This window comes from Aquarana catesbeiana, linkage group LG04, assembly GCF_042186555.1.
Source record: "Aquarana catesbeiana isolate 2022-GZ linkage group LG04, ASM4218655v1, whole genome shotgun sequence".
In the NCBI taxonomy this organism is placed as follows: domain Eukaryota; kingdom Metazoa; phylum Chordata; class Amphibia; order Anura; family Ranidae; genus Aquarana; species Aquarana catesbeiana.
This window is the reverse complement of record NC_133327.1, coordinates 554,676,430-554,703,305: the sequence shown is the minus strand read 5'-3', so window position 1 is coordinate 554,703,305 and position 26,876 is coordinate 554,676,430. Positions and strand designations below refer to the sequence as shown.

Here is a 26,876-nt window from a genome sequence, read left to right as displayed (position 1 = left end):
GTAATGTCACTGTTGTGCCATATTTTCTCCACTTGATGATGACCATCTTCCCTTTGTTACATGGTATATCTAATGCCTTGGAAATTCTCCTGACTGATACCTTTTAACAATGAGATCCCTCTGATGCTTTGGAAGCTCTCTGCGGACCCTGGATTTTGCTGTAGGATGCGACTAAGACAATGTCAGGATAGACCTACTAGAACAGCTGAACCTTATTTGGGGTTAATCAGAGGAACTTTAAATGATGGCAGGTGTGTACTGACTCCTATTTAACATGAGTTTTGAATGTGACCGCATAATTCTGAACACAGCTACATCCCCAGTTATAAGAGGGTGTGCACACTTATGCAACCACATTATTTTTTTTTAACTCCATCCCTAAAAGTTGGTTTTTCAATTGAGTTGCACAGTTTATAGATCACATTAAAGGTGGAAAAAGCACCGCATACTAGCTTATGATGAACCACCTATCTTAGAACAATGCACCCGCACCGCCTCCCGGTCACCTCTGAGGGAGCTGACATGTTCCCTCGGCGTTTCTTCCAGGTTCGTGGCTCCGGCGCTGTGAGGGAGTCCCCGATCCGGCAGCATCCGCTGGACCTTCAGACCGCATGTGCCGCAGACGTCACCAGCTGCATGCAAGTTGAATATCTTCTAAACCGTACAGGTTTAGGAGATAATAATTTTACCTACAGGTAAGCCTTATTATAGGCTTACCTGTAGGTAAAAATGTGCAAGTGGGGTATACAACCACTTTAAAGTTAAGTGAAGTATAATTTAAATTGATGAAGGGAAAAGCGCTAGCAGGTGGCCTTCAGTGATGCAGGGTGTAGTCATGGACAGTGTATGATCCTGTCAGATTTGAAAATCCAAGCCTTGACATGCTTACAGGCCACACAGGATTATTGCATATATAAACCAAAGAACAAAACATTTAGATGTGGTGGCTGTATTTGTTTTTTTTTTTTTTTCTTTTTCTTTTACATTTTACCTTGAGATCCTGCCAGTAACACACTTTCTGTCCTAGGGTGACAGTGCTAACTGACTGTACTGGAACTGTGGGGAAGCAGCATTGTCACCTTAGGACAGGAAGTGTATCAGGACTACACCCCTCCCCTTGTAGTTTTGTAGTCAGTGGGGAACAGTGTTACTGATGACATTCAGAAGAGGCAGAGTACAAAGAATTGTATCTTCTCACCAGATTTTTGGCAGAATCGGCAGGTAAATTCGTGGCACTAAGGCTACTTTCAAACTGCGGCCACGTTGGCGATAAAGTGTTGCTTGTTATAGCAGCGCTTTTTGACCGCTAGCGGGGTGCTTTTAATCCCTGCTAGTGGCCGAAGAAGGGGTTAAAAGGGCCCATGTTGTGGAGCTTCGGATGCGCTGCCCGTTCATTCCAATGGGCAGGGTCAGTGGAGGAGCACTGTAAACAGCGCTCCTACACCGCCCGAAAGATGCTGCTTGCAGGACTTTTTTCTTTTTTTTTTTTTTTTTTTTTTTTTCTTTTCCCTTCCCGTAAGTGCACCGCCCCAGTGTGAAAGCACTCGGGCTTTCACACTGGGAAGGTAGTTTTCAGGCGCTTTACAGGTGCTATTTTGTAGCGCTAAAATGCCTGAAAACTGCCTTTAGTGTGAAAGGGGTCTTGATGAAAAGATAAAATATATAGAAAACTTCCTATTGTACATTTATGTTGTTGGTGTTTTATATACTCAAAGTAAATGTGAACCTCTACCTTTTTATAGAACAACCCATTTAGTATAAAGTAGAAATGAAAGGCAAAACGTGTGTGTGTGTGTTTGTTTTGTTTTTTAGATCAGTAATCCACATAATCTTTGTTCTCAGCTGTGTAAGGGGCTTGTAGAGTTGGAGAAATAGCAGCACGCTTGAGCTAACTAGTGAAAGGCGATGCATGTGAACACACAACTTGGCAGTTGGAGGACAGGCAGGCAGTGTTCCCAGCACAGCTGAAAAACTGACCATGCTGGGATGGAAATGCTTTTATGCCTAGTGTGGTCAGTTTGAAATAGAAAAGCAAAGAGACTGGCAGGATCACCAGGTATTTCATACAAAGAACAGGATACTTTTTTTTTTTCTCCAATACTTGATTTTTGCAAAAGAACACATGGTAGATAGAGACCACAATCATGTAAAAAAAAAAAAAAATTCAAAGAATAAAATGATCTTCATCACACAGGATTATTACACATGTAGTCGTGAACGTCGACTGAAGTTCAGACCGTGAGTGTCAAGGTCTAAGGAGTCTCAGTATGCCGTATGACATGTTTGCATGGTAGACACCGTGTGATAAGAACAAAAGATTAGAATAGACCGCTAAGGTCTCAGCTAGAAAGAATAGGTAAGAGGAGGAGGAGGGGGGAGAAGGAGAAGAGGGAAGAAGTGGTAGAGGAAGAGGGAAAAAAAATCTAAAAAAAAAAAAAAAAGAGGGTGAAGGGTCGATGATTGATGCAGTGGTTCTAGCTCTGAGAATTTAGCTGTACCAACCTGCTGAAGTTGATTTTACAAGCTGCTGTAACTAGATTATGATACATGTTTGCTGTTAAGCTGATGTGTTCAATGGACACACACATTTTGAGTGACACTGTGTGTTACAGACTCCAACAGCAAACAGGTCTGTGATCATTATTGGGAGCTGCCATTCACGGTGAACCTTGTAAATCTGCTATTTTAGATGTACAGGGGGAGAATTACCCATGGACAGATATTTTTTCTTAAGTCTATAGTGCAGATTCATTTTTATAAACCTTGATGCAACCTAGTTGAAGCACAAATTCCTGCTTCTATTTCTAATTATACTTGGTCATCAAGTGGTACTGAAGGCCTGGAGTATAAGGTTGTGTATGTTTTATAGAAAGTTGTGGTATTTTAAATTGACAGCAGTGTAATTTAATTAGTACATTTTATAACCTTTTTGAATGACTCAAAAGTCCAGTGGACTATTTAATCCACCTTTTTTTTTTTTTCTATTTTTTTTTTTTTTTGTCGGTACATATTAGCATTTGTTTGGGTGTGTCGAGTCGACCATTTAACATGCCTATCAAAGGGATCCATTACCTCTTTATTATGATTAATCATATTATTTCTGGTATTTTTCACATTATAAGCTTTTTCTAGGCACTTGATATCCTACAGATATAGGTTCTTGGAATGTCATAACATTAGGAGGAGCTTTTGTGTAGAAACAAGTTTACATATAGGGTATTTGCACACAGTACTGATGTATGAACATCGGATATTCCTGACATAAAAACCACGAGGATGGCCTGTATAGCCATGCGTATTTGCATGTACCATGTGTAAAGATTCTTCTAGCTTTTCTTTAATCAACAAAGTGTGACGTATGCGCATATTATTATGTGTATAAAGTATTCAGACCCCCTTAAATTTTTCACTCTTTGTTATATTGCAGCCATTTGCTAAAATCATTTAAGTTCATTTTTTTCCTCATTAATGTACACACAGCACCCCATATTGACAGAAAAACACAGAATTGTTGACATTTTTGCAGATTTATTAAAAAAGAAAAACTGAAATATCACATGGTCCTAAGTATTCAGAGCCTTTGCTGTGACAAATATATATATATATATATATAATATATATATTTAACTCAGGTGCTGTCCATTTCTTCTGATCATCCTTGAGATGGTTCTACACCTTCATTTGAGTCCAGCTGTGTTTGATTATACTGATTGGACTTAATTAGGAAAGCCAACACCTGTCTATATAAGACCTTACAGCTCACAGTGCATGTCAGAGCAAATGAGAATCATGAGGTCAAAGGAACTGCCTGAAGAGCTCAGAGACAGAATTGTGGCAAGGCACAGATCTGGCCAAGGTTAAAAAAAAAATTTCTGCTGCACTTAAGGTTCCTAAGAGCACAGTGGCCTCCATAATACTTAAATGGAAGATGTTTGGGATGACTAGAACCCTTCCTAGAGCTGGCTGACCTGCCAAACTGAGTTATCGGGGGGGGGCCCTCAACCAGTCGAGGCTTTATGGCAGAGTGGCCCGACGGAAGCCTCTCCTCAGTGCAAGGCACATGAAAGCCCGCATGGAGTTTTCTAAAAAACACCTGAAGGACTCCAAGATGGTGAGAAATAAGATTCTTTGGTCTGATGAGACCAAGAACTTTTTGACCTTAATTCTAAGCAGTAAGTGTGGAGAAAACCAGGCACTGCTCATCACCTGTCCAATACAGTCCCAACAGTGAAGCATGGTGGTGGCAGCATCATGCTGTGGGGGTGTTTTTCAGCTGCAGGGACAGGACGATGGTTGCAATCGAGGGAAAGATGAATGTGGCCAAGTACAGGGATATCCTGGACGAAAACCTTCTCCAGAGTGCTCAGGACCTCAGACTGGGCAGAAGGTTTACCTTCCAACAAGACAATGACCTTAAGCACACAGCTAAAATAACGAAGGAGTGGCTTCATAACAACTCCGTGACTGTTCTTGAATGGCCCAGCCAGAGCCCTGACTTAAATCCAATTGAGCATCTCTGGAGAGACCTAAAAATGGCTGTCCACCAACGTTTACCATCCAACCTGACAGAACTGGAGAGGATCTGCAAGGAGGAATGGCAGAGGATCCCCAAATCCAGGTGTGAAAAACTTGTTGCATCTTTCCCAAAAAGACTCGTGGCTGTATTAGATCAAAAGGATGCTTCTACTAAATACTGAGCAAAGGGTCTGAATACTTAGGACCATGTGGTTTTTCATTTTTTCTGTTTTAATAAATCTGCAAAAATGTCAACAATTCTGTGTTTTTCTGTCAATATGGGGTGCTGTGTGTACATTAATGAGGAAAATAAATGAACCCAAATTATTTTAGCAAATGGCTGCAACATAAGAGTGAAAAATTGAAGGGGGTCTGAAATATTTTTTTTTTTTTTTTTTTCCTGTTCTGTACACAGCATGAGTTTTTGTTACTGTGTGTATCCAGGTCCATTGAAGATAATGACCTTAATTTAGATCAGTAAAAGGCCTGAATGCCTAAAAACTTGATGTATCTAGGCTTCCACGTGCAAGAGGCTCTACTAACTTAACAGCTATGAATCTCTGAAAGTTATTCTAAAGTGTCGATATAAACTGCATTCCTTCCTGTTTTTTTTGTTAATACTTACTAATACAGAATACCGTATTGTTAATATTTTATAGATGCCGAAAAAAGCACTGGAAAACAGATTTACCAGCCACAAGTGTCGTCATAACATTTCACAATGAGGCCAGGTCTGCCTTACTCCGCACTGTTGTCAGGTGAGTAAGTGGGCTATTTTTTACCTTGTTAATTTTAGAACTCCGAAAACCTGATTTTCAGGTAAACCTGAGATGGTTTCCCAGAATAATAGAAACTTTTTCTTTTTGTTATTGTACTAGCAAGCAGCACCACCACCACAGTGTGCTAAGGGTTGTGTGTTTGCTTGTGCATTAAACACCCCAAGGTGCAGTATTAGAAATGTGCAATACGAGGAAACTAGTTCTTTATGGAGGGCATCAATGTCAGTAATCCTTGGCCTTTAGTGCCTTTCATATATTGAATGCAGCATACTGTATGTTTTACTTAAATGTTAGAAAATAATGAGTATTCTCCCCCTTCAAAGTGTTTGTTTAAGTAAGCAGAACAGTTCAATTAACCACACTTTTGTAAATAGTGCAAATAAGAAAAAAGATGGTGGCGATGGAATACCAAAAGAAGAGCCTTGCGCAATGCCTCAGATTTCGATTTTCAGATTTATTATTTAGAATCCATGATCAATGTACCCCAAATTTAAATAGTATTAATTGTAGCATGATGAAATTAGTCATACTGTTTATTTACTATAAATTGATCATACAACAAGGAGAATGGGCCACAGTTGGAACACATGCCTGGGATCTCCAGCACATGGATCTCACCCCAGAGTCCCTAAGGCTACTTTCACATTGGGGCGGTGCCGGCATTAGCGGTAAAGCACCAGTCGTTTTAGTGGTGCTTTCCTGCTGTTATAGCGGCCCTTTGGCGCTGCTTTCCGGGTGGTAGCCGGGTGCGTTTAACCCCAAAGAAGGGGTTAAAAAGTGGTTAAAAGCGCCCGTGATGCGGTGCTTTCGAATCGCTTTTCATTGCTTTTCAGAAGCGGTGCCCATTAATTTCAATGGGCAGGGGCGGTGTGGGAGCGGTGTATACACCGCTCCCACACCGCATCAAAGATGCTGCTTGCAGGACTTTTTTTTTCATTCGGGCTTTCACACTGGGGAAGCATGAGAGGCGCTTTTTTTTTTAAGTGCTAAAATGCCTAAAAAGCACCTTGGCGTGAAAGGGGTATTCCCCCAGAGTCTAGCCCTATTAAATAGGTTTATTCACAGTGCAGTTGACAGTTCTGCTGCAGTCATTATTGAAAGCGGCTAAGTCCATATTTGTTATATACCTGAACGACTGCTCCATTTTTATATAAGATGTATGTATAGCCAAAATTTTTTTTTTTTTTTTTTTTGATAGAGTAGTTAAAGTTTAAATTCCCCTACCAGTTTATTTTGTGGTCTGTGTACATCAGAGAAAGCTTCCTTCACTTGTCAGATACACAGCAGGAAGTTAGAGGAATTCTCCGAAAGTGAATTCCCCTCTCAGATAGTCATCCCCAGAATAGGTGTCCTCACTGAAGGATTTTATTGCCTCTTTTCGGGAGAATTTGTGCTGCAGATCAGCACAGCTCTAGGCAAACGGTGTGACTGATCTGTTATTGAAAACAGTGACCAAGAACAAGTATGCAGATGAAGACTTGACTCTTTTTGTAAACTTTTATTGATCTGCGCAGACTTGTTCAAGGCCTGACTACAAAGAATATAATCCAGTCAGTATGACAATTGGCCAACTAGCATTTTCAGAAAGAAATGAACAATGGCATGCCACATCATTTTTTCTTTTTTTTTTTTGACAGGTTTACTTTAAAGCCTAATTTAACTTGGTGTCTGGGGTCTAAGGGTAAAGTCTTAGGGCATGGGTGCTCAACCCGTGGCCCTCCAGCTGTTGTGGAACTACAAGTTCCATTATGCCTCTGGGATTCATGCATGTAACTGTCAGCCTTGCAATGCTTCCTGGGACTTGTAGTTCTGCAACTGCTGGAACGCTATGGTTAGCACACATGTCTTAGGGTAACTAACCACATTTGCGATCTAAGCATACAATTTCTGAACGATAAACTTTAAGCATACCAAAACTATGTAATATGAGGACCTACCTGAAGTATGCAGTCAGGCAGGCCCTAGTACCACAAGCTTATTGAGATTTTACAATCCGATTGTAGCGTGTGGTGAGCTTTACAATTTGTTTTCTTTAGCCACAACCCAATCTAGTCAGAACTTGAACGCCCTCTAGTATACTTTATTTGCCTATCTAAGTAATATTTTTGATATAACCACATAAACTTTTGAACATTTTCTATAGTTACTTTCTGTATTTCTGTTTTACAGTAACTATAGGAAGGGCTTGCATGGTTATGGTATTTTTTTTTTCTATAAACCCTGTAAAATAATACATTTTTTATTTATTTTTTATTTCAGTGTTTTAAAAAAAAGTCCTCCTCATCTTATAAAGGAAATTATACTAGTTGATGATTACAGTGACAGTGGTGAGTTAACGCCTTTTTAATTTTTTTCATTATTTGCTTTTTATGTTCTCAAATTCATGTTTATAGTCTCTGAATTTTAGAGCTGATAAGTGTATGTTTACCTTTCCAGAAATAATGAAAAGATGAACAAATAACATACACCCCTTCTCCCCAGTCTACTGCTGTACTTCCCTCAGTGGGCAATGAGCTGTTAGTGCCCACATATTGCGGGCCTGGGAATTGAAATCCCCGCTCTTCTTCCCCTTCTTTTGTAGGGCTTCTAGGACCAATCAAAGCAATTCCAACTGGTCAAAGCAATCATGTACCGACACTGACCAGAATGACTCTGATCCATCCTGGATGCTTTACAGAGAGAGGGGGAAGAAGAGTAGGGGATCCCTGGAATGCTACCTGGGCTGCATAGTCACTGATGGCTCATCACCCAAGGAGGCAAGTACAGGTGATGGGTGGGGAAGGTTGTAGGGTGTTCACCTTTTTAATGTTTTCTGAAAAAGTGAGCTAACCCTTTAAATATAACCTCTTAATATTTTTGTGTTCCTTTTTGTCAAGCTAAAAAAAATGCTGATAGGAAAATTAGCTGCTCTCCTAAATGAAATGTCAAGAATAGTTTATTGTTCATTATATAGGTCCAGTGTACGCACACTCCTTAGCCAAGTTCTTTTTTAATGTCAGTTTTAAACCCAAGAATATCATAGAGCCAATTCACACCAGTGCGTTTTAGTGCAGCTGTAAAACGCAGATTAGAGGAAGAACATCTGGAAAATAATTTCCAATGTGTCCTATTCACACCATAACATTGCATTGCGCTAAAATGCAAAATGGATGTAAACGGACGCCACTACTTTTTTGTCTTCACTTTATAGAATTTTTTTTTAACAGTAAAGGAGCTTTTATAGAACTTTAAATTATGAGAAGGGATTTTTTTTCTGTTTTGTATAGACATTACCAGACCTCTCACCTACCCCTAGTTTTGGGGGAGTGTATCCATGTTTGTACTGTTCCCCAGAGTTGATATTTCACCAATTTTCTCCAAATATTCATATGTTTCAGATCTGGGACTGTTTTTTTTTTTTTTTCTAATAACTTTATGCTAATGTTGAATGACGTCCCTAACTACAAAAATCAGAAAACCATTTTATTGAGGTGATTTTAGTTAGTCTTAACTCAATCTAAACCCACCTGAACAAATTTGCCAGGAAGGGGCCAATCATAAGCAGCCGTGGCATTCAGTGTATACCATGGACATACCATGTGGAGTCAGGGAATGCCCCAGCTGCAGATGATTTGGCCCAGACAAGTAACAGCTTTCTCGTGGGCTTGAACCTGTGGGTTCAGTTCCCACTCCAAACACACCTGAGCTCATCACTGTTCTTAACCCAAATTGTATCGTGCTCCTAATCATACAAGTGAGTTGCACTGATTGGAGGTTTTGGAGTAATAAGTGAATAAGCAGTGAGCCAGTAGCATAGGCATAGGACATTACATTGCTGACCTTCTTCTGAATATGCTAGTTGCCCAGCATGTCATGCTTACTCCTTGACTTAAATGCTTTATTGTGTTACTGATCTGTAACAAGTATGCAGTGTGTGGGATTAAAGGGTAGTCAAAACACTTAGGCCCCTTTCACACTGGGGCGGTGGGGGCGTCGGCGGTACAACAGCGCTATTTTTAGCGCTGCTGTACCGTCGTTCTTGCAGCTGTATTTGGCCGCTAGCGGTGCGGTTTTAACCCCCGCTGGCGGCCGAAAAAGGGTTAAAATCCCTCGTACAGCGCGGCTATAGCTGCGGTATTGCCGCGCTGTCCCATTGATTTCAATGGGCAGGAGCGGTTTAGGAGCGGTGAATACACCGCTCCAAAGAAGCGGTTTACAGGACTTTTTTCACCGTCCTGCCAGCGCACCGCTTCCGAGGGCTTTCACACTGAACAAACAGCGGAGGCTGTTTGGGGCGGTTTGCAGGCGGTATTTTTAGCGCAATACCGCCTGCAAACCGCCCCAGTGTGAAAGGGGTCTTAATCTTTCTACTGTTAATCAGTGATTTAGAAATGACTGTAATCACTGGATCTGTGTGACAGCCTGCAACTAGTATTTTCAGAAGGTTAGTTTTGCAGTGGCAGCCTCTATTTTTTGAGAACAGGTTTATTTTAAATATACCCATTCAAATGCAAAAAAATCTTTTTTTCCTTCTTTTGTTACTCTTTCTGTAGCTTTTTTTTTTTTTTTTTTTTTTTCCCCTTTTCCTGCTACTTTTTAAACAAGACTGAAACAAACTGTGTTATATCTCCTCACGCACAGACGTAAATCTCTGGACATAGTATGCATGTTTCATAGAGGTTTACACCCACTCAAGAGTTTGCACATGTAAAGCGAATACCTGCGTACAGCCATTCATTACTATGAGCAACAATATTCTGCAGCTGTGTTTCCCAGGCATGATAATATGTTGTAAATACATTGTATGGCCTTGTGAAGCGCAAAGTGATTGTAAAGTTATTTTTGAATAAAAAACATGTTATACTTACCTGAGTGGCCCCCAAACCTCCTCTTCTGAGGTCCCCCGCCGGCGCTATCTGCTCCTCCTCTTCACTGTCTGCCCCCTAGCAAGCTGCTTCCTAGAGGGGCAGACATGTGGACTTGATATACACAGCTCAGCCCCGCCCCCTCTCCCTCCTCACAGGATTTAATTGACAGCAGCAGGAGCCAATGGTTCCCGCTGGTGCCTCCATGTGCAGTGAGAAGAGAGAGCAGCACTGGATCGAGATCTGTCTCAGGTAACTATTTAAGTGTAGTTGAGGGGGAGGTTTACCTTAATGCAGAGAATACATTAGAGCAAAAAAAAAAACCTTTAAAAAAAACACCACTTTATAATTTTCAGACAATCCCTGTGTGTTAGGTAATAAGGTATACAGAGGCATTTTTTTAATAAAGCCCATACAGTGGAGACGTAGCATTAGCTAACACTGGGGATTGCCTAAAAATAATAGTTATTTCAGCAGCAGGAGGGAAGGGGTGGGCACTGGCATGCCATGATAAGCCGTGGTGGAGGGCAGCACCAGGCAGGATCAGCCAGGTATTTTAGATGATACAGGGGGCCAAATTACACAGCATAAGCACTGTGCTGTTCATGCTGTAAAGACACGGGATCAATTTGTTTCCCTAAAAAACAAAACAAAAAACGCTTTTAAGCCTTTACAAACGCTTTTAAGTTTACTAGACAGGAAGTCAGCTGGGTGTTTGAGAACATGACTGCATTGCCCTGATTTTATGACTACTATATGACCACACGTTTATGGATGCATGACCACCATACCTTTTTATGAGCATATTGGACATCGATTTCCAAAACCATGTTGTGGAAGACTTTCTGCGAGCATTTGGATTGTACTTGTGAAAATGTGTTGGCCAAAACATTTTTGAGATTAGGTACTGATGTAAGATGAGAAGACTTAGCTTGCAATTGGCATTACAATTAATCCCAAAGACATTTAGGTAGGGTTGAGGTCAGTGTCTACACAGGCAGTATGATTTCCTCCCAAACCAAACTCTTCAAACTAAAGCCAGCCATAGACGGTTTTAACCATTTATGGGCAGGCTGAATGTACTGAAGTTGATTAACTTGGGTGCAACCAGCCTGTCAGATTTTACATGTGATTATTGCTAGCGGCTGTTATACCCCCTAGCAATAATCACTGTGTTCTCCCGGCGGGGGCGGCATCCCCCGTACCCCCCTGCCGGGAGAATACAGTGGCTCTGTCTGGCAGAGGGATTCTTCCCATCATCACTGATTGTGTTGATGGGGGAATCGAGCGATTTTTTTTTTTTTTTTTTTTTTTTTTCCTCCTTTCCTGCAACCTGTGTGTGTGTGTGTTTCTTTCTTAAAAAAAAAAAAATCGTTCCGTCTAAGGCCGGAGCACAGTCTTGTTGGAACAAAAAAAGCCTTCCCAATACTTTCACAGGGCCAGAAGCACAAAAATGTCTGTATTTTGTATGCTGTAGCCTCAACTGTACCCTTTACTAGGAACACCTGAACACAATAACTTAGAGGTGTCCACATACTTTTGGCCATATGGTGGGTGTGATGGTCTGGCATCCACAAACGTTTGGCCATTTAGTATATCTCCAATAGGCTATATGGCTGCCTATTTGGTATGTATTAGTGCACAACTTCTTGTGGCCTTTTTAAAAGTTTAACATTTTACTGTGTTTTTAAGCTGAAGATGGCGCTCTACTTGGAAGGATAGAGAAAGTCCGGGTCCTTAGGAATGATCGCAGAGAAGGTATGTCACTTATATTAAGCTGTAAATAAAGTGGACGTAACCATTGATTAAAGTATAATTTCCTCTTGCTCTGTTGCACTTTAACATAAAAAATAAAATGGTCTCTGAAATGCTTAAAGCAGATGTAAAAATCCTAGTTTGATAAAGCACCATATATTGTTAATATTTTTTTTTGTTTTAATACTGTTTTGATTGTTTTTCATCTGTTGCATATCAACACTGCTATGATGGGGTGAAAACACATTGGAACTATAAGGACATAGGACTAGATTGTTGTCACCTTTTTAACAGGAACTGCCTTGGTACAAATTTTTTAATGAAAGTATCACATTTAAAAGCATTGCCTTTTGAAATTTACTTTATTGTGTTCAATTTAGAGATTTTAGTGATTGGGTTCGTATGGATTTTAGCTGAAGCTCTCTGCTGGTACAGGACTTAGAAAAAAACTCAAACTACTTTTCTGCTGTATGCTTTCTGCTAGTTCTGAGAATTAAAGCTTTGTTTGGACAGCTTCTTATTCTCTAAGTTTCAGGCAAGATGCTGCAGTTACAGAGGCCATGCATCTATGAATCTACTTTGTGTGATTCAGCCCTAATTCACACTGATGCGATGTGGGAAACGCAGCAAATTCTGTGCGTTTCCTGCACCGCATTGCAATTGCACGGCGTCCATGCAATCTGCTGCGGGTGTCGATGTTAGATTGAAGACATCCTGAAACTGCTCGCAAAACGCAGTGTGATTGCCAGAAGTGCCAGGTGCAGAAAAAAAGGGCCTGCACCATTTTGGTGCGGATGCAATGCAATTTTAGACATACAAAATGTATTGCTCAAATTGCACTGCACAGAGATTGCATTTGATGTGCACAGGAATGTGGTGCAATTCCTGTGCGAATCACATGCGATGTCTGCAGCACACAAGTGTGAACCCAGGCTAAAGGAAATTCTTATTGGCTACTGTGAAAGGGTTTGCAGTATTCATTGTTGGTGGTGCTGAAGCTCACGGTTATAAAAGTAGAGGAGCACGCTGACCATGATAGATGCTAGTATGGAATTTTATTGGTCAGTCCTCACAGAACTGGTGTTTCAGTTGTTAGAAAATGCTGAAGAGTTTACCCACCAAATACTTTTTCTTTATCTTACATCACGGAACACAGAGCACCATAGTAATCACTATGTGGGTATATAGGCACTTTCAGGTGATGGACACTGGCATACCCAATACAGGAAGTTCACTCCCTATATAACCCCTCCTCTTACTAGGAGTACCTCAGTTTTTTCGCCAGTGTCTAAGGTGTTAGTCACGTGTGAAGATGTGCTCTGAGGAGCTCCGGGAGGGATCCTTGCTGGATTTAAAACAGCCTCCACAGACCGCATCCATCCAAAGTGCCACTGAGGCCAAGGTGGATTGTACCCGGGCCTCTTATACAAAAAACAAGGTTTTGCCTGTAATGCCTCTCTTTGCAGAGCAGGACCCCGGGACCCAGGGCTTTGGTTATGCTACATTACCTAAGGTTTTTTCCTGGAGGGGTGCTAATACAGGTCCAAGGGAGTGGAACCGCTAAAAAAGCTGGAGTATTTGGGCCTGGTCATAGACACAGCCCAGAAAAAGGTGTTCTTGCCTCAGGCAAAAATCTACTCCATAAGAGAGCTGGTGCGGATGGTCAGGTCAAAAGGAGATCCCTCCATTCGCCTTTGCATGAGGTTGTTAGGAAAGATGGTGGCTTCATTCAAAGCGGTTCCCTATGCCCAGTTCCATTTGAGACTGTGGCAAAACAGTATCCTGTCTGCTTGGAACAAAACGATTCAAGCTTTAGACTTGCCAATGCGGCTGTCCCCAAGGGTGTCCCAAAGCCTCAGTTGGTGGTTACTAACCCAGAATCTGCTGAAAGGAAAAGCCTTCAGACCAGTTATCTGGAAAGTGGTAGTGACAGATGCCAGCCTTTCAGGCTGGGGAGCAGTATTAGAGAAGACAACTGTCCACGGATAGTGGTCAAGAACCGAAAGAGCCTTGCCCATCAACATCCTAGAGATTCGGGCAGTGCGCCTGGCTCTGAAGGCCTGGACTTTCAGGTTACGGGATTGTCCTGTCAAGATCCAATCCGACAATGCTACAGCTGTGGCCTATATCATTCACCAAGGGGGCACCAAGAGTCTCGCAGCGCAGACAGAGGTGAACCATATTTTAATTTGGGCAGAAAGGAATGTTCTGTGCCTATCGGCAGTCTTCATTCCGGGAGTAGAGAATTGGCAGGCGGACTACTTGATTCGCCAGCAGTTATTCCCGGGGGAATGGTCCCTTCACCCCGACATTTTTTGGGCTCTTTGCCAAAGATGGGGGACTCCGGATGTAGATCTTCTGGTGTCCAGATTCAACATGAATCTAGTCAACTTTGTGTCCAGGACAAGGGATCCACTCACATGCAGAACAGATGCGTTGGTGACCCCGTGGGATCAGTTCTCACTGATTTATGCATTCCCCCTATTCAGTTGCTGCCACGACTTATTTGCAGGATCAAGCTGGAAAGAAAGCTGGTAATTCTGGGAACCCCAGTGTGGCCCAGCAGGTCCTGGTATGCAGAAATCGTAAAGATGGCGGTGGAGGATCCATGGTCCCTTCCACTATGGCCAGACCTACTCTCACAGGGGCCAATATTCCATCATACCTTACGACCGCTAAATTTAATGGCTTGGCTATTGAAACCCACATTCTGAAGAAACGTGGGCTTTCCGGCTCAGTTAGCTCTACCTTGATTAATGCAAGGAAGCCGGCTTCCAGAACTATATATTCTAGAGTCTGGAGGGCTTATTTTTCCTTGTGTGAATCCAAGCGGGTATATCACAGACAGAATTCTTGCCTTTCTACAATTACCGTAGGGGTAGAGATGAAGTTGGCCTTGAGTACTATTAAGGGCCAAGTCTCAGCTTTATCGGTCTTATTTCAAAGGCCACTTGCTACACATTCTTTAGCCTGGGGTTTGATGCAGTTTAATCTGCCAGTTAAATCACCTTTGAGCCCTTGGGACTTGAACGTTAGTTTTTTTTGTCAGTGTTACAAAAACAGCCATTTGAATCGATACAGCATATTCCCTTAGTCCTTCTGACAAGAAAGTTTGTGTTCTTGGTTGCTATATCCTCAGCAAGGAGGGTTTCGGAATTGGCTGCTTTTTCTTGTAAAGAGCCATACTTGATTATTCATGAAGATAGAGTGGTGTTGCACCCTCGTCCAGGTTTTTTTTAACAAAAGTGGTCTTAGGTTTCCACCTGAACCAAGATATTGTTCTGCCATCGTTTTTTCCAAAACCATGTTCCAGGGAAGAGAAGTCACTGTATTGTCTTGATGTGGTGAAAGTCTATTTAAAGACGACTGCTCAGATCTGGAAGACTGACTTTTTATTTGTACTGCCAGAGGGTCTTAAGAAAGGACAGGCAGTGTCGAAATCCACTGGCGCCAAGTGGATTCGACAAGTTATAATTCAGGCTTATGATTTAAGGGGTAAGATTCCACCTTTTCAAGTCAAAGCGCACTATACCAAGGCAGTTCGTGCTTCTTGGGCAGTGCGTCACCAGGCCTCCATGGCTCAGATCTGTAAGGCCGCAACTTGGTCTTCAGTACATACATTCACCAAGTTTTATCAGGTGGATGTAAGAAGGCATGAGGATATCGCCTTTGGGTGCAGTGTGCTGCAGGCAGCAGTATAGGTCCTCAAGTCTGGGGGTGCCCTACGGGTTGTGTTTCCCTCCCCTCAAATAGCATTGATATGGGACGTCCCACATAGTGATTACTATGGTGCTTTGTGTCCCATGATGTACGATAAAGAAAATAGGATTTTTATTACAGCTTACCTCTAAAATCTTTTTCTTGGAGTACATCACAGGACACAGAGGTCCCGCCCCTCTTTCTGGGGTTTAAGTATATTGCTGTGCTACAAAAACTGAGGTACTCCTAATAGGAGGAGGGGTTATACAGGGAGTGAACTTCCTGTATGATGTACTCCAAGAAAAGGATTTTACAGGTAAGCTGTTATAAAAATCCATTTTTTTTTTTTGCTTGCTGATTCTGTTGGTATGTAAGGATGAGCACAATTTTGGTCTGAACTTGGGTTAAGACTGAACCAGGAAAAAAGTTGTGACTTCTTCCCACTGCCACCCAGTCAGCAGCAGCCAGGACATTACCCGCCCTGCAGTTGCACATACACAATTGACCAAGAATACTGTCACCTCTTTGATCTAGGTCTTTCCTTGAGTTCCTGGGTCAGCACACCTGCTATAGTCCTTGAGAGTGTCTTCCACTGTTGTGGAGAATGCAACAGGAAGGTCTGGGATACCTAAAGCTCTAAAGAGTTGAAAAATAAGACAGATAAATCTTGGTGTTGTAGTACAAAAGTGTATAATTTTTTGGGATAAATTGACCCTTTTTACATGTTTGTTTTTATTTTCATGTGATTTCTCCTTTTAAATTTGCAGTTTTATACAGCCATTCCTGAATGGTAAATATTTCTATTAAATATGAGCGAAAATCTTAAAAAGTGGGAACCAGGTTTTATTTAATTTAAAGCACTTGTATACCGCTGGCCTTTTTTTTTTTTTCCACTGCAAGGTAAAGTCATAATGTGCTAGTATGCATCACATACTAGCACATTATGTGAAACATGCCTTAAAACGAAGCTGTTTCAGCGCCGCAGTGTCAGCGTTTCAGCTTCTTCCACCTTGCACGCATGGGAGCTGCTGTTCACGACACAGGGCTCGGAGGGAACAGCATGAGTTGCCATTCTTTTAGAGCGCATGCGCCAGTGATGTCACTGGCTGCATGTAATGTAAATATCTCCTAAATGGTGCACGTTTAGGAGATATTTATACTACCTATAGGTAAGCCTTATTATAGGCTTACCTACAAGTAGAAGTCAGGTATGGAGGTTTACTTCCTCTTTAATTTAAATAAACCACATTACCTTAGCCTAAGTACATAAGGCTAATAGATGTTGGTGTCTGTTTGCTGAGGCTTACTTAATGCCATTGCTTTACGTTCATTAAACCACCTACTCCATCATGGAGTCTGAGAATAAAGTTTTTAATTGCAACAATTGAGTTTATTTATTCTGTCATTGAACCCTTTATCAACAAATGTCACCTGGAAACTTCTCACATACTTCTCCTTTTTTAAGTGACTTGGGCATGGCAATAGCTTTTTATGAGTAATGACTCATATGTAAAGTGCCAACATAGCTTCCAAGGTGATAAGACTTCATGTAAACCTTGGAAATGTGTTTACAACAAGTAACGGAGAATAGTTACTTGCTGTAATCTCGAACAGCCAAGGTAAGCATGTATGCAGTGTGTGAAGCTGCAGAGATAAACCTTTAATCTAGGGCTCCTACATTCTCACGCAGTGCCAGGTTTACCTAGCGATAGCTCTGGCATTTTAGTGTCTGCCTCCCCAATGGCAATAGCTGCAGTAAAGCTGACGCTTCTATGACTTCTCTGCGTCGTGAGGACGCAGACCATCAGAATATTTGGCGCTTTATTAATGATGGTTTAAAATTGTTCAGCTTGTGAAGTAATAGCCTGTTCTGTTACTTTTTAACAGTGTAAAGATTTTTGGTAAATACCGCGCTGTCAGTGTAATAAAAAGCAGCTGCCAGCACCACAAATGACAATTGTAAAAATACAAATGGTGTTAAACCAAATGAGAATAACTAATATTTAGACATTAGAAATGTGTGCAAAATATACTTGGATGTGTAGAGAAAATATATATATATTTAATATATATATTTAATATTAGCAAAGTTATCCACGTTAGAAGTCCACACTAAAAAGAGTGGTTAAAACGATAAAATATAGTCCAAGACGGTAAAAAAATTAGTGACAAAAATTTTTTGAAGTATTGATCTTGACAAACTGGAAATCAACATCCAAATATGAACATAATAGTGCGTGAAGAGTGAAAGAGGAAGCCACCACTGATAAAACTGAGGCTTACCAGAATGTGTGGACTCAATAAGGCATATGCCAAGTGAGTAATCAGAGCTTTGCGGTAACAATACACCGATGGTTGGAAACGTCAACGTGTGGATGTTGAGACACCAGAAGTTAGTAACCCCACTTTCCTCCAGGGGACATAGGGGACACAGGTCTTGAGAAACGGAACTTTGTATATATGTGTATAGTGTTTCTACACATCCAAGTATATTTCTTATCGTACATCACGGGACACAGAGCCATAGTAGTTACTATGTGGGTTATAGGCCACCTTCAGGTGATGGACACTGGCATGCCCTAAGACAAAAAGTGCACTCCCTATATAACCCCTCCCACTGCTGGGAGCGCCTCAGTTTTTTCACCAGTGTCTAGGGTGTTGGTCATGAGTAAAGATGTGCTGTGCTGAGCTCCACTGGAGCAATCCTTGCTGGGGCTAGCCATGCAGATCGGATTCATTCAAAGTGTCTTTTTGGCAGAATTGAATGGTCTTACCTGTAACGCTTCTCTTTTAGAGAGCTGGACCCCAGGATCCAGTACTTTTTGGTATTAAGGCCATAAAGTTTTACTGGCGGTGGTGCTATTACAGGTCCAGGATTGTGGGTTTCCCCGAGGATCCCCAGCTCCTAAAGGTTTACCGTAACCCACCGTGAAGGGTGAAGATTGGGTCTGTTGGTTTACCACAGAAAACCCTGCGGCGGGAAAGGTAAGTGGAGTTTTATAAGATAATTTTAAAAAATTTTCTTATGAATGTCTCCTTTAATTTAGTAAATGTTGTCATGCCAATGTGTCACCACTGGGGGCTGTATAGAGCACTTACCATCTCGTGCTTCTCAGAGAGCTCACGATGTGTCCAGGAAATCAGCAGTTTTCCTCTTCCTCCGGCCAGCAGCAGACCTCCGGTAAATCTGGTTTTACCTCCCCACCAGACGCCCCCCTGTGCTGTTTTTTTTCTTCCCCTCTTCTTGGGGAAGGAGCGCTTCGAAAAAAAAGGGAGCGAACGGCACATCGCTTGGTCACTTTCAGGCCCCCCCTTCGCCCATGCTCGCGCGGAAAAAACTTTTTTTTTTTTTGGAAGAGGAAGGGCCGTAGATGACGGGGGGCTTAACGTGGCGTTGGAGACGCCCAACACCCAGCGCGGTAAGGTGTGTTTCAAAAGGCACCATTGTTGCTGTTGCAAGCTGCGGAGGGACACCAGCAAAGGTGGCATGTAAGAGGTTTTGTTAACGCAGGCATTCCTTTTGACACATTTACTACTGCATCAGGCTGAGCATTAATAGCAACAGCAGAGCTGGACTATTGCTCAAGCAGTGGATGCATTCCTTCTGGTAGTACCTCTGCTTTGCGCATCGGCTATGGTCTGAATGGGGGTTAATAACACCTCAAAAAAGGGCTCTAGAAGGACTATAGTCATATGGGAGCCTAGGACCATCTCAAAGATGGCATCCTCCCCTGAGAGTAATATGGCTGGTCAGAGTGAGCCATCAGGAGGGACAAGTGTTGCATCTGCTCTTAACACTGCAGTCCCTGTGTATATTACTAAGGAGGTTTTTTCTTCAACCATTTTAAGTTTGGAGCAAAAAATTGATGCTTTAATCACATCTCAGAGTGGGACTAAGCGTAGCAGGTCCCTGTCCATTGCTCAGGACCCTCATGCTGAGGAACAAGGGGCGAGAGATGATGAATTTCTCTCAAAGGACCAGGAAGAGGCTGATGTCTCTTCTTCCGAAGAACCTAATATGGAAGGATCAGGTTTGCAGGAAAGGTTGTTGGTACAATCTCTCACTGAATTGGTCCGCTCCAGATTTTTACTGACAATAACGCAGTCAGTCGATGAGCCCACTTCTGGTTTGGGTTCACTAAAGCCTCCCCAATCTGTTCATGCTTTTCCTATCCACTCATGGCTAAAAAAGCTTATGTATTGTGAGTGGGAGCACCCAGATAAACAGTTTTTCCCTCCAAAAAAGTTTTCAATACTCTATCCTATGGAGGAAGAGTTCTATAAGAAATGGGGAATTCCAGCAATTGACGCTGCTATATCCTCTGTAAACAAAAACCTGACTTGTCCAGTAGACAATGCTCATATGCTAAAGGATCCAACAGATAAGAAGTTGGAATTCCTTTTTAAAAACTATACTTCGCTTGCAGGTTCAGTCGTTCAGCCTGCGCTGGCAGCGATCAGAGTATCTCAGTCCTTAAAGGACCAGTTTATAGAGGTACTCAAGGTTATTCCTGATCAGCAGGCCCAGGATTTGACTGGGATATCAGAAGCATTGTGTTTTACAGTAGACTCTATGAAAGATTTTATTCTCCAGGCCTCACGACTCATGCTAAGGCTGGTACATGTGTGTAGAATCCTATGGTTGAAAAATTGGTCAGCCAAAGCGCCATGCAAAAAGCTCTTGGCCAGTTTCCCATTTCATGGTGAACGTTTATTTGGAGACGATCTGGAGAAGTATATCCAAAGAATTTCTAATGGGAAAAGTTCCCTTTTACCGGTTAAGAAGAAGTTTAAGCATTTTTTCTTTTAAACGTGCTTCTTCTCCAGGGACATCAGCCTCCAGGCAGTCACGACGGCCTCCACCATCAGGTTCAAGAGGTAAACCTCAGGGTCAGTCCCAGGGCCAAAAGAGGACCTGAGGGAGGAAACCCACAAAACAAAATACTAAAGCCTCCTTATGAAGGGGCGCCCCCGGTCGCTTGAGTGGGGGGAAGGCTTCTACAGTTTTGAAGGGTCTGGCAGGAACAATGTCAAGACAGATGGGTGGCTTCCTCAATTTCTCTAGGTTACAAACTAGAGTTCCGAGAGTTCCCGTCTCCTCGTTTTCTCAGGTCAAGCGTTCCCAGAGATCCAGTGAAAAAGACGTCTCTCTCTCTCTCTCTAGCTTTGGATCATCTCTTGTCTCAAAGAGTGATATTAGTGGTCCCCTTGTAAAAGCAAGGATTAGGGTTTCATTCAAACCTTTTCACAGTTCGAAAACCAAACGGGGATGTCAGACCCATTTTAGATCTCAACCAGTTTTTGAATACCCATTCTTTTCACATGGAGTCAATCCGATCAGTAGTCTCCATCCTACAAGGGGGAGAATTTCTGGCGTCAACAGACATCAAGGATGCTTATCTCCATGTGCCGATTGTCCCCGCTCACCAGAAATTTCTACGCTTCGAGGTAGAAAATCTTCATTTTCAGTTTGTAGCTCTGCTGTTTGGTCTAGCTACTGCACCTCGAGTGTTTACAAAGGTCCTGGCTCCTCCTTTAGCCAGGTTAAGGACTCAAGGTATAACGATACTAGCCTACTTAGATGATCTACTCTTGATAGATCAGTCGGTAGCCCACTTAAACCAAAGTTTGGTCACCGCAGTCAGCTACCTGGAATACCTAGGTTGGATTCTCAACCTAGAGAAATCCTCCTTAAACCATCAAGGAGATTGCAGTACTTGGGGCTGATCATAGATATAGTTCAGAAGAAGGTATTTTTGCCCCAGGAAAGGATCAGTTCCATAAAGAAACTAATTCAGTTGGTCAAAACAAAGAAGAATCCTTCTATTTGACATTGCATGAAGTTATTGGGAAAGATGGTGGCTTCTTTCGAGGCCGTTCCATATGCGCAGTTTCATTCAAGACTGCTGCAAAGCAGTATCCTGTCAACTTGGAACAAGAAGGGCCAAGCTCTGGACTTCCCAATGCGTTTATCCCCCAAGGTGCATCAGAGCCTTAACTGCTTCAATACCGGGCCAATTCTGACACTTTGCTCCTACATGTAAAAATCATCATTTTTTTGCTAGAAAATTACATAGAACCCCCAAACATTATATATGTTTTTTTTAGCAAAGACCCTAGAGAATACAATGGCGGTTGTTGCAACTTTTTATCTCACACAGTATTTGCGCAGGAATTTTTCGAAAGGGTTTTTTTTTTGGGTTCTAGGGCCAAAATTATTGCTCTCACTCCAACGTTCGCGGCGATACCTCACATGTATGGTTTGAACACCGTTTTCATATGTGGGCGGGACTTACGTATGCGTTCGCTTCTGCGTGCGAGCACACAGGAACAGTGGCGCTTTAAAAATGTTTTAATTTTTTTTTATTGTTAATTATATTTTATTTTTTTTATTTTGACACTTTTTTGAAAAAAAAAAATTGATCACGTTTATTCCTATTACAAGGAATGTAAACATCCCTTGTAATAGCAATATGACATGTCAGGTGCTCTTAATAGTGAGTTATGGGGTCAATAAGACCCCATATCTCACCACTAGGCTGGGAAGCCTGAAATAGAAAAATAAAATAAAACGATCGCCGCTTCCCAGCCGAAGCGGCGCCGTTTCTTTGAATGGAGAGGCCGGGCGTGACGTCATAACATCGCGCCCAGCCTCTGACGATCATAGAGACTTCGGGGACCATCTGGTCCTCCGGAAATCTCTATGATCTACATCCGGCACCGGCGGATCCACTCTCCGCCTCACCGATCGTAACGGTGAGTCGGAGCAAGCACCGGAGGGCGGCGGGAGGGGGGACGTCCCCTCTCGCCTCCCATAGGAACGATCAAGTGGCGGAACGGCCGCTATGATCGTTCCTATGGTGTAGAGATTCGCCGGCTGAAACTGGCAATATCTGAATGATGTCTGTAACTACAGGCATCATTCAGATATACCCGCTCAAAGCCCAGGACGTCATATGACGCCCTTGGTATTGAAGTGGTTAATTGGTGGTTGATATCCAAGAATCTTCAAAAAGGAAAATCCTTTCTACCAGTTACCTGGAAGGTGGTAACAACAGATGCCAGCCTTCTGGGCTCTGGAGCAGTCCTGGTAGAAGCATCTGTACAAGGGAAATGCTCCAAATCAGAGATGACCTTGCCCATCAATATTCTAGAGATTCGCGCAGTACGCCTTGCCCTAGAGGCCTGGACGCTCAGACTACGGAATTGTCCTGTCTGGATCCAATCCAGCAATGCCACAGCAGTGGCCTATATCAATCGCCAAGGGAGCACGAGAAGTCGTGCGGCCCAGAGACAGGTGAATCATATTCTATCTTGGGCAGAAAACAACATTACTTCTCTATCCCTGCAATGAAAATTGCTGATAGGCAATTGGCAGGTGGACTACTTGAGTCGCCAACAATTCTTCCCGGGAGAATGGTCCCTTCACCCCGACATCTTCCTGTCAATATGTCAAAGATGGGGGGGTTCCGAACGTGGATCAGTTTGCGTCCAGGTTCAACAACAAGATCAACAACTTTGTGTCAAGGACAAGGGATCCAATGGCATTCGGAACAGATGCCCTGGTTTTTCCATGGAATCAGTTTTCACTGATCGTGCGTTCCCTCCTGTTCTGCTGCTTCCACGCCTTCTTCGCAGGATCAAGCAAGAAGGGAAGGAAGTGATTCTTGTGTCCCAGGAGATCTTGGTTTACCGAGATTGTAAAGATAGCGGTAGGGGACCCTTGGACCCTACCACTGTGGCCAGACCTTCTCTCGCAAGGTCCGGTATTCCATCCTACCTTACAAACGCTAAATTTAACGGTTTGGCTATTGTAGACTCACATTCTGAAAGACCGTGGTCAGCTTCAGAAGTTTCTACTTTGGTTAATGCTAGGAAGCCGGCCTCCAGAGTCATATACTTTAGAGTCTGGAAGGCATATGTCTCCTGGTGTGAAGCCAGGGGTTGGCACCCCAGGAAATATGTCCTAGGTAGGATCCTTGAATTCCTACAGATGAGATTAGAAATGAAGCTGGCCTTGAGTACTATCAAAGGTCAGGTGTCAGCTTTTATCTGTGTTTTTTCAACGACCACTTGCTTCACACCCTCTGGTTCGTAACTTTATTCAGGGGGTAACGCGGATTAATCCTCCAGTTAGGTCACCCCTGAACCCTTAAGACTTAAATTTAGTCCTGTCGGCATTACAAAAACAGCCTTTTGAGCCAATACGAGATATTCCCTTTGTTCCCCTTGAAGAGGAAAATTATTTTCTTGGTTGCCATATCTTCTGCAAGAAGAGTATCAGAGTTGGCTGCTTTTCTTGTAAAGAGCCATATTTGATTATTCATAAGGATAAGGTTGTATTGCAGCCTCATCCTAAATTCCTACCGAAGATAGTGTCAGGTTTTCATTTAAACCAGGATATTATTCTGCCTTCATTTTTTCCAGAACCCTGTTCTGTGGAAGAGAGGTCACTACATTCTCTTGATGTGGTGAGAGCAGTCAAGGTCTATTTGAAAGTGACCGCTCAGATTCGTTACACGGATGTTTTGTTTGTGTTGCCAGACGGTCCTAAGAGAGGACAGGCAGCGTCGAAATCTACTACTTCTAAATGGATTCATCAAGTGATTGTTCAAGCTTATGGTTTAAAGAGGAAAATTCCTCCTTTTCATATTAAAGCGCACTCAACCAGGGCTGATATTGTCCTGCCATCATTTTTTCCAAAACCACGTTCCAGGGAAGAGAAGTCACTACAGCAACTTGGTCTTCAGTCCATACATTTACCAGATTCTGTGAAGTAGATGTAAAAGGTCATAAGGATATCGCCTTTGGGTGCAGTGTACTGCAGGCTGCAGTATGAATCCTCTAGTCTCTTGGTGCCCTACTTTTGTTGTGTCTCCCTCCCTTCAGTTGGCATTGCTATGGGACATCCCACATAGTAACTACTATGGCTCTGTGTCCCGTGATGTACGATAAGATAATAGGATTTTTTCTAATAGCTTACCTGTAAAATCCTTTTCTTTGAGGTAGATCATGGGACTCAGAGGTCCCCCCCTTCTTTGGTATACACGTATATTGCTTTGCTACAAAACTGAGGTGCGCCAGCAGTGGCTATATAGGGAGTGCACTTTTTGTCTTAGGGCGTGCCAGTGTCCATCACCTAAAGGTGGCCTATAACCCACATAGTAACTACAAAGCTCTGTGTCCTGTGATGTACCTCCAAAGAAAAGGATTATACAGGTAAGCTGTTATAAAAATCCTATTTTTGCACACGCTTTAATGTCTAAATATTAGTTATTCTCATTTTGTCTTAACACCATTTGTATTTAGCGCAGCACCTTTTCACATGTCCTCTGTTACTTTTTAACAGACTTAATTATTCAATTACCAAAAAAATAACAGCTGTGCATCTCTCATCAACCTGTATGGCCACATGCGCACTGCAGCTGTCAAATGCGTGTTTTACAGGTGTTTGACCTTTTTTTCTGACCAATTAAATGAATTAACGCCCAAATGCTTGACATGCCTCAACATGTCTGAGCGCATTTGAAAAATGTGTCTTTAAGCATGTTTTTAAAGCTGTTTTTTTTTTTTTTTTTTGTCTGTTGCAAAATGACTGCAATAATAACAATTTTACAACCATGATATGCCTCGTCCTGTGCAGTTTGCTAGGTAGAAAGAAAGTGTTCATACGTGGGTTTAGTCTGAACTTTGTACTCATTATTTATACTACTCCTAGGATCCTCTGAAAAAAATTCTAGTATAAGTTACCTACAGAAGATAATGTTTTCAGTGATACTGTCTGCAGTCTCCTTGCTCTTGAGTACATCATCCTGTGCTCCTAAAATTTGATCCTAGCAGACACTTTTGCTCATTCAGCTTAGTGCAGAGCAGGTCACCCATCTCCAAACCGTACTCTGTAATGGTGGTCAGGACCAGCTTGTTTACATGAAGACTAGGTTCACACTTGCCTGCATGTGAGCGGATGGTTGGGGATGTAGGAATCGCACCTGTTCCTGCACCCGCAACCAAATCTCGCTGCTGCCATTCATTCTTGCACCCCTTGAGCCCGTTCTCTATGGGGCAGTCAGATGGAAACGGACCGCCTGTCGGTTTCCCTCTGACTGTCCTCCAATTTCATTCACTAGATGGAGGGGGATCCTAATTCATCTGTTTTTGGTGGACTGGATCGGATTGGATGCAGGCCGGTGTAAATGGACACGTGTCAGCTTACATCCACCTCTCCATAGAAAACAATGCGTGGTCCGATCGGGTCCACCTGAAAAACTGACAGGCGGACCCGATCGGTCTGCTGGTGTGAAAGGGGCCTTAATGGCACCTCCACGCATCTCAACCTGCAGCACCATTGCAGGTTTGGGAACTGCAGGAAATTGCATGGTCAAAAGCACCATGTGATTTTCCTGCGGCCACATTTTTAAGGGAAACACCCAGGCCTCTCAGCCCTGCACACGTGTGAAGCAGAGCTAATGATGTGTGCAAGCACATGGCCAGGTCATGCTGCAGGACTTTGAATTGATGTTCAGTAAAGCTAACCCCCACCTTAACATATTGCCATTTTTTATTGGCTGTCTGTGGGGACAAATAAATATCTATATTTAGTAAAGATGACGTTATACCTGATCAGTTATATAAAGTAGCAATCACTTTAAGATCATTCACAAGCCATGCTTGCATTGGGCTATGCTAAGTAGTGTTCATTGACCAATGCCAAAGAAATTACATTAATTCTTTTCCTCACATATGATGGCAGAAATGTGGTGGCCAAACAATCTCCTGCGCTCCAGTGTTTTTCTAGACACGGATGGTGTTATCCATTCTTTAATATAAGGCAAAGTCTATAGTCTAACAGCCCTCTTCAGAACAATGGGTATTCGTACAACTAAAGAGAAAATAAAAAGAGAAGAGGGCGCACCGACCTAGTGCATTACCAATGTAAACGTTTTATCAAAAGTATAAAAGCAATGGTACTACTGACAAATGAGCGTAAAAAAACAGGCTTATCTTAGCAGTCACAACTGCATCCCTTGGCACCTGCAGACAGGACCTGATGACAAGAGGTAGATGATGGCACCCCAAACGGCTGACGCGTTTCAGTGGTGTCTAGGCTCTGAAGAAAAGGGTACGCCCCTTTAAACACGTCAGCCGTTCAGCCGTTTGGGATGCCATCATCTACCTCTTGTCATCAGGTCCTGTCTGCAGGTGCCAAGGGATGCAGTTGTGACTGCTAAGATAAGCCTGTTTTTTACGCTCGTTTGTGAGTAGTACCATTGCTTTTATACTTTTA

The 26,876-nt window shown here is 42.5% G+C and overlaps 1 protein-coding gene across 2 annotated transcripts in view; it reads left to right on the top strand.

Moving 5' to 3' along the window:
• Window positions 1–26,876, top strand: part of GALNT2 (polypeptide N-acetylgalactosaminyltransferase 2) — a 213,623-nt gene that overhangs the window by 87,455 nt on the left and 99,292 nt on the right. For both annotated transcript variants that reach the window (XM_073627973.1, XM_073627974.1), the window contains 3 exons: window positions 5,175–5,273; window positions 7,554–7,621; window positions 11,831–11,896. In XM_073627973.1, the coding sequence (XP_073484074.1) occupies window positions 5,175–5,273; window positions 7,554–7,621; window positions 11,831–11,896 (233 nt within the window). The remainder of the gene's footprint in view (window positions 1–5,174; window positions 5,274–7,553; window positions 7,622–11,830; window positions 11,897–26,876) is intronic.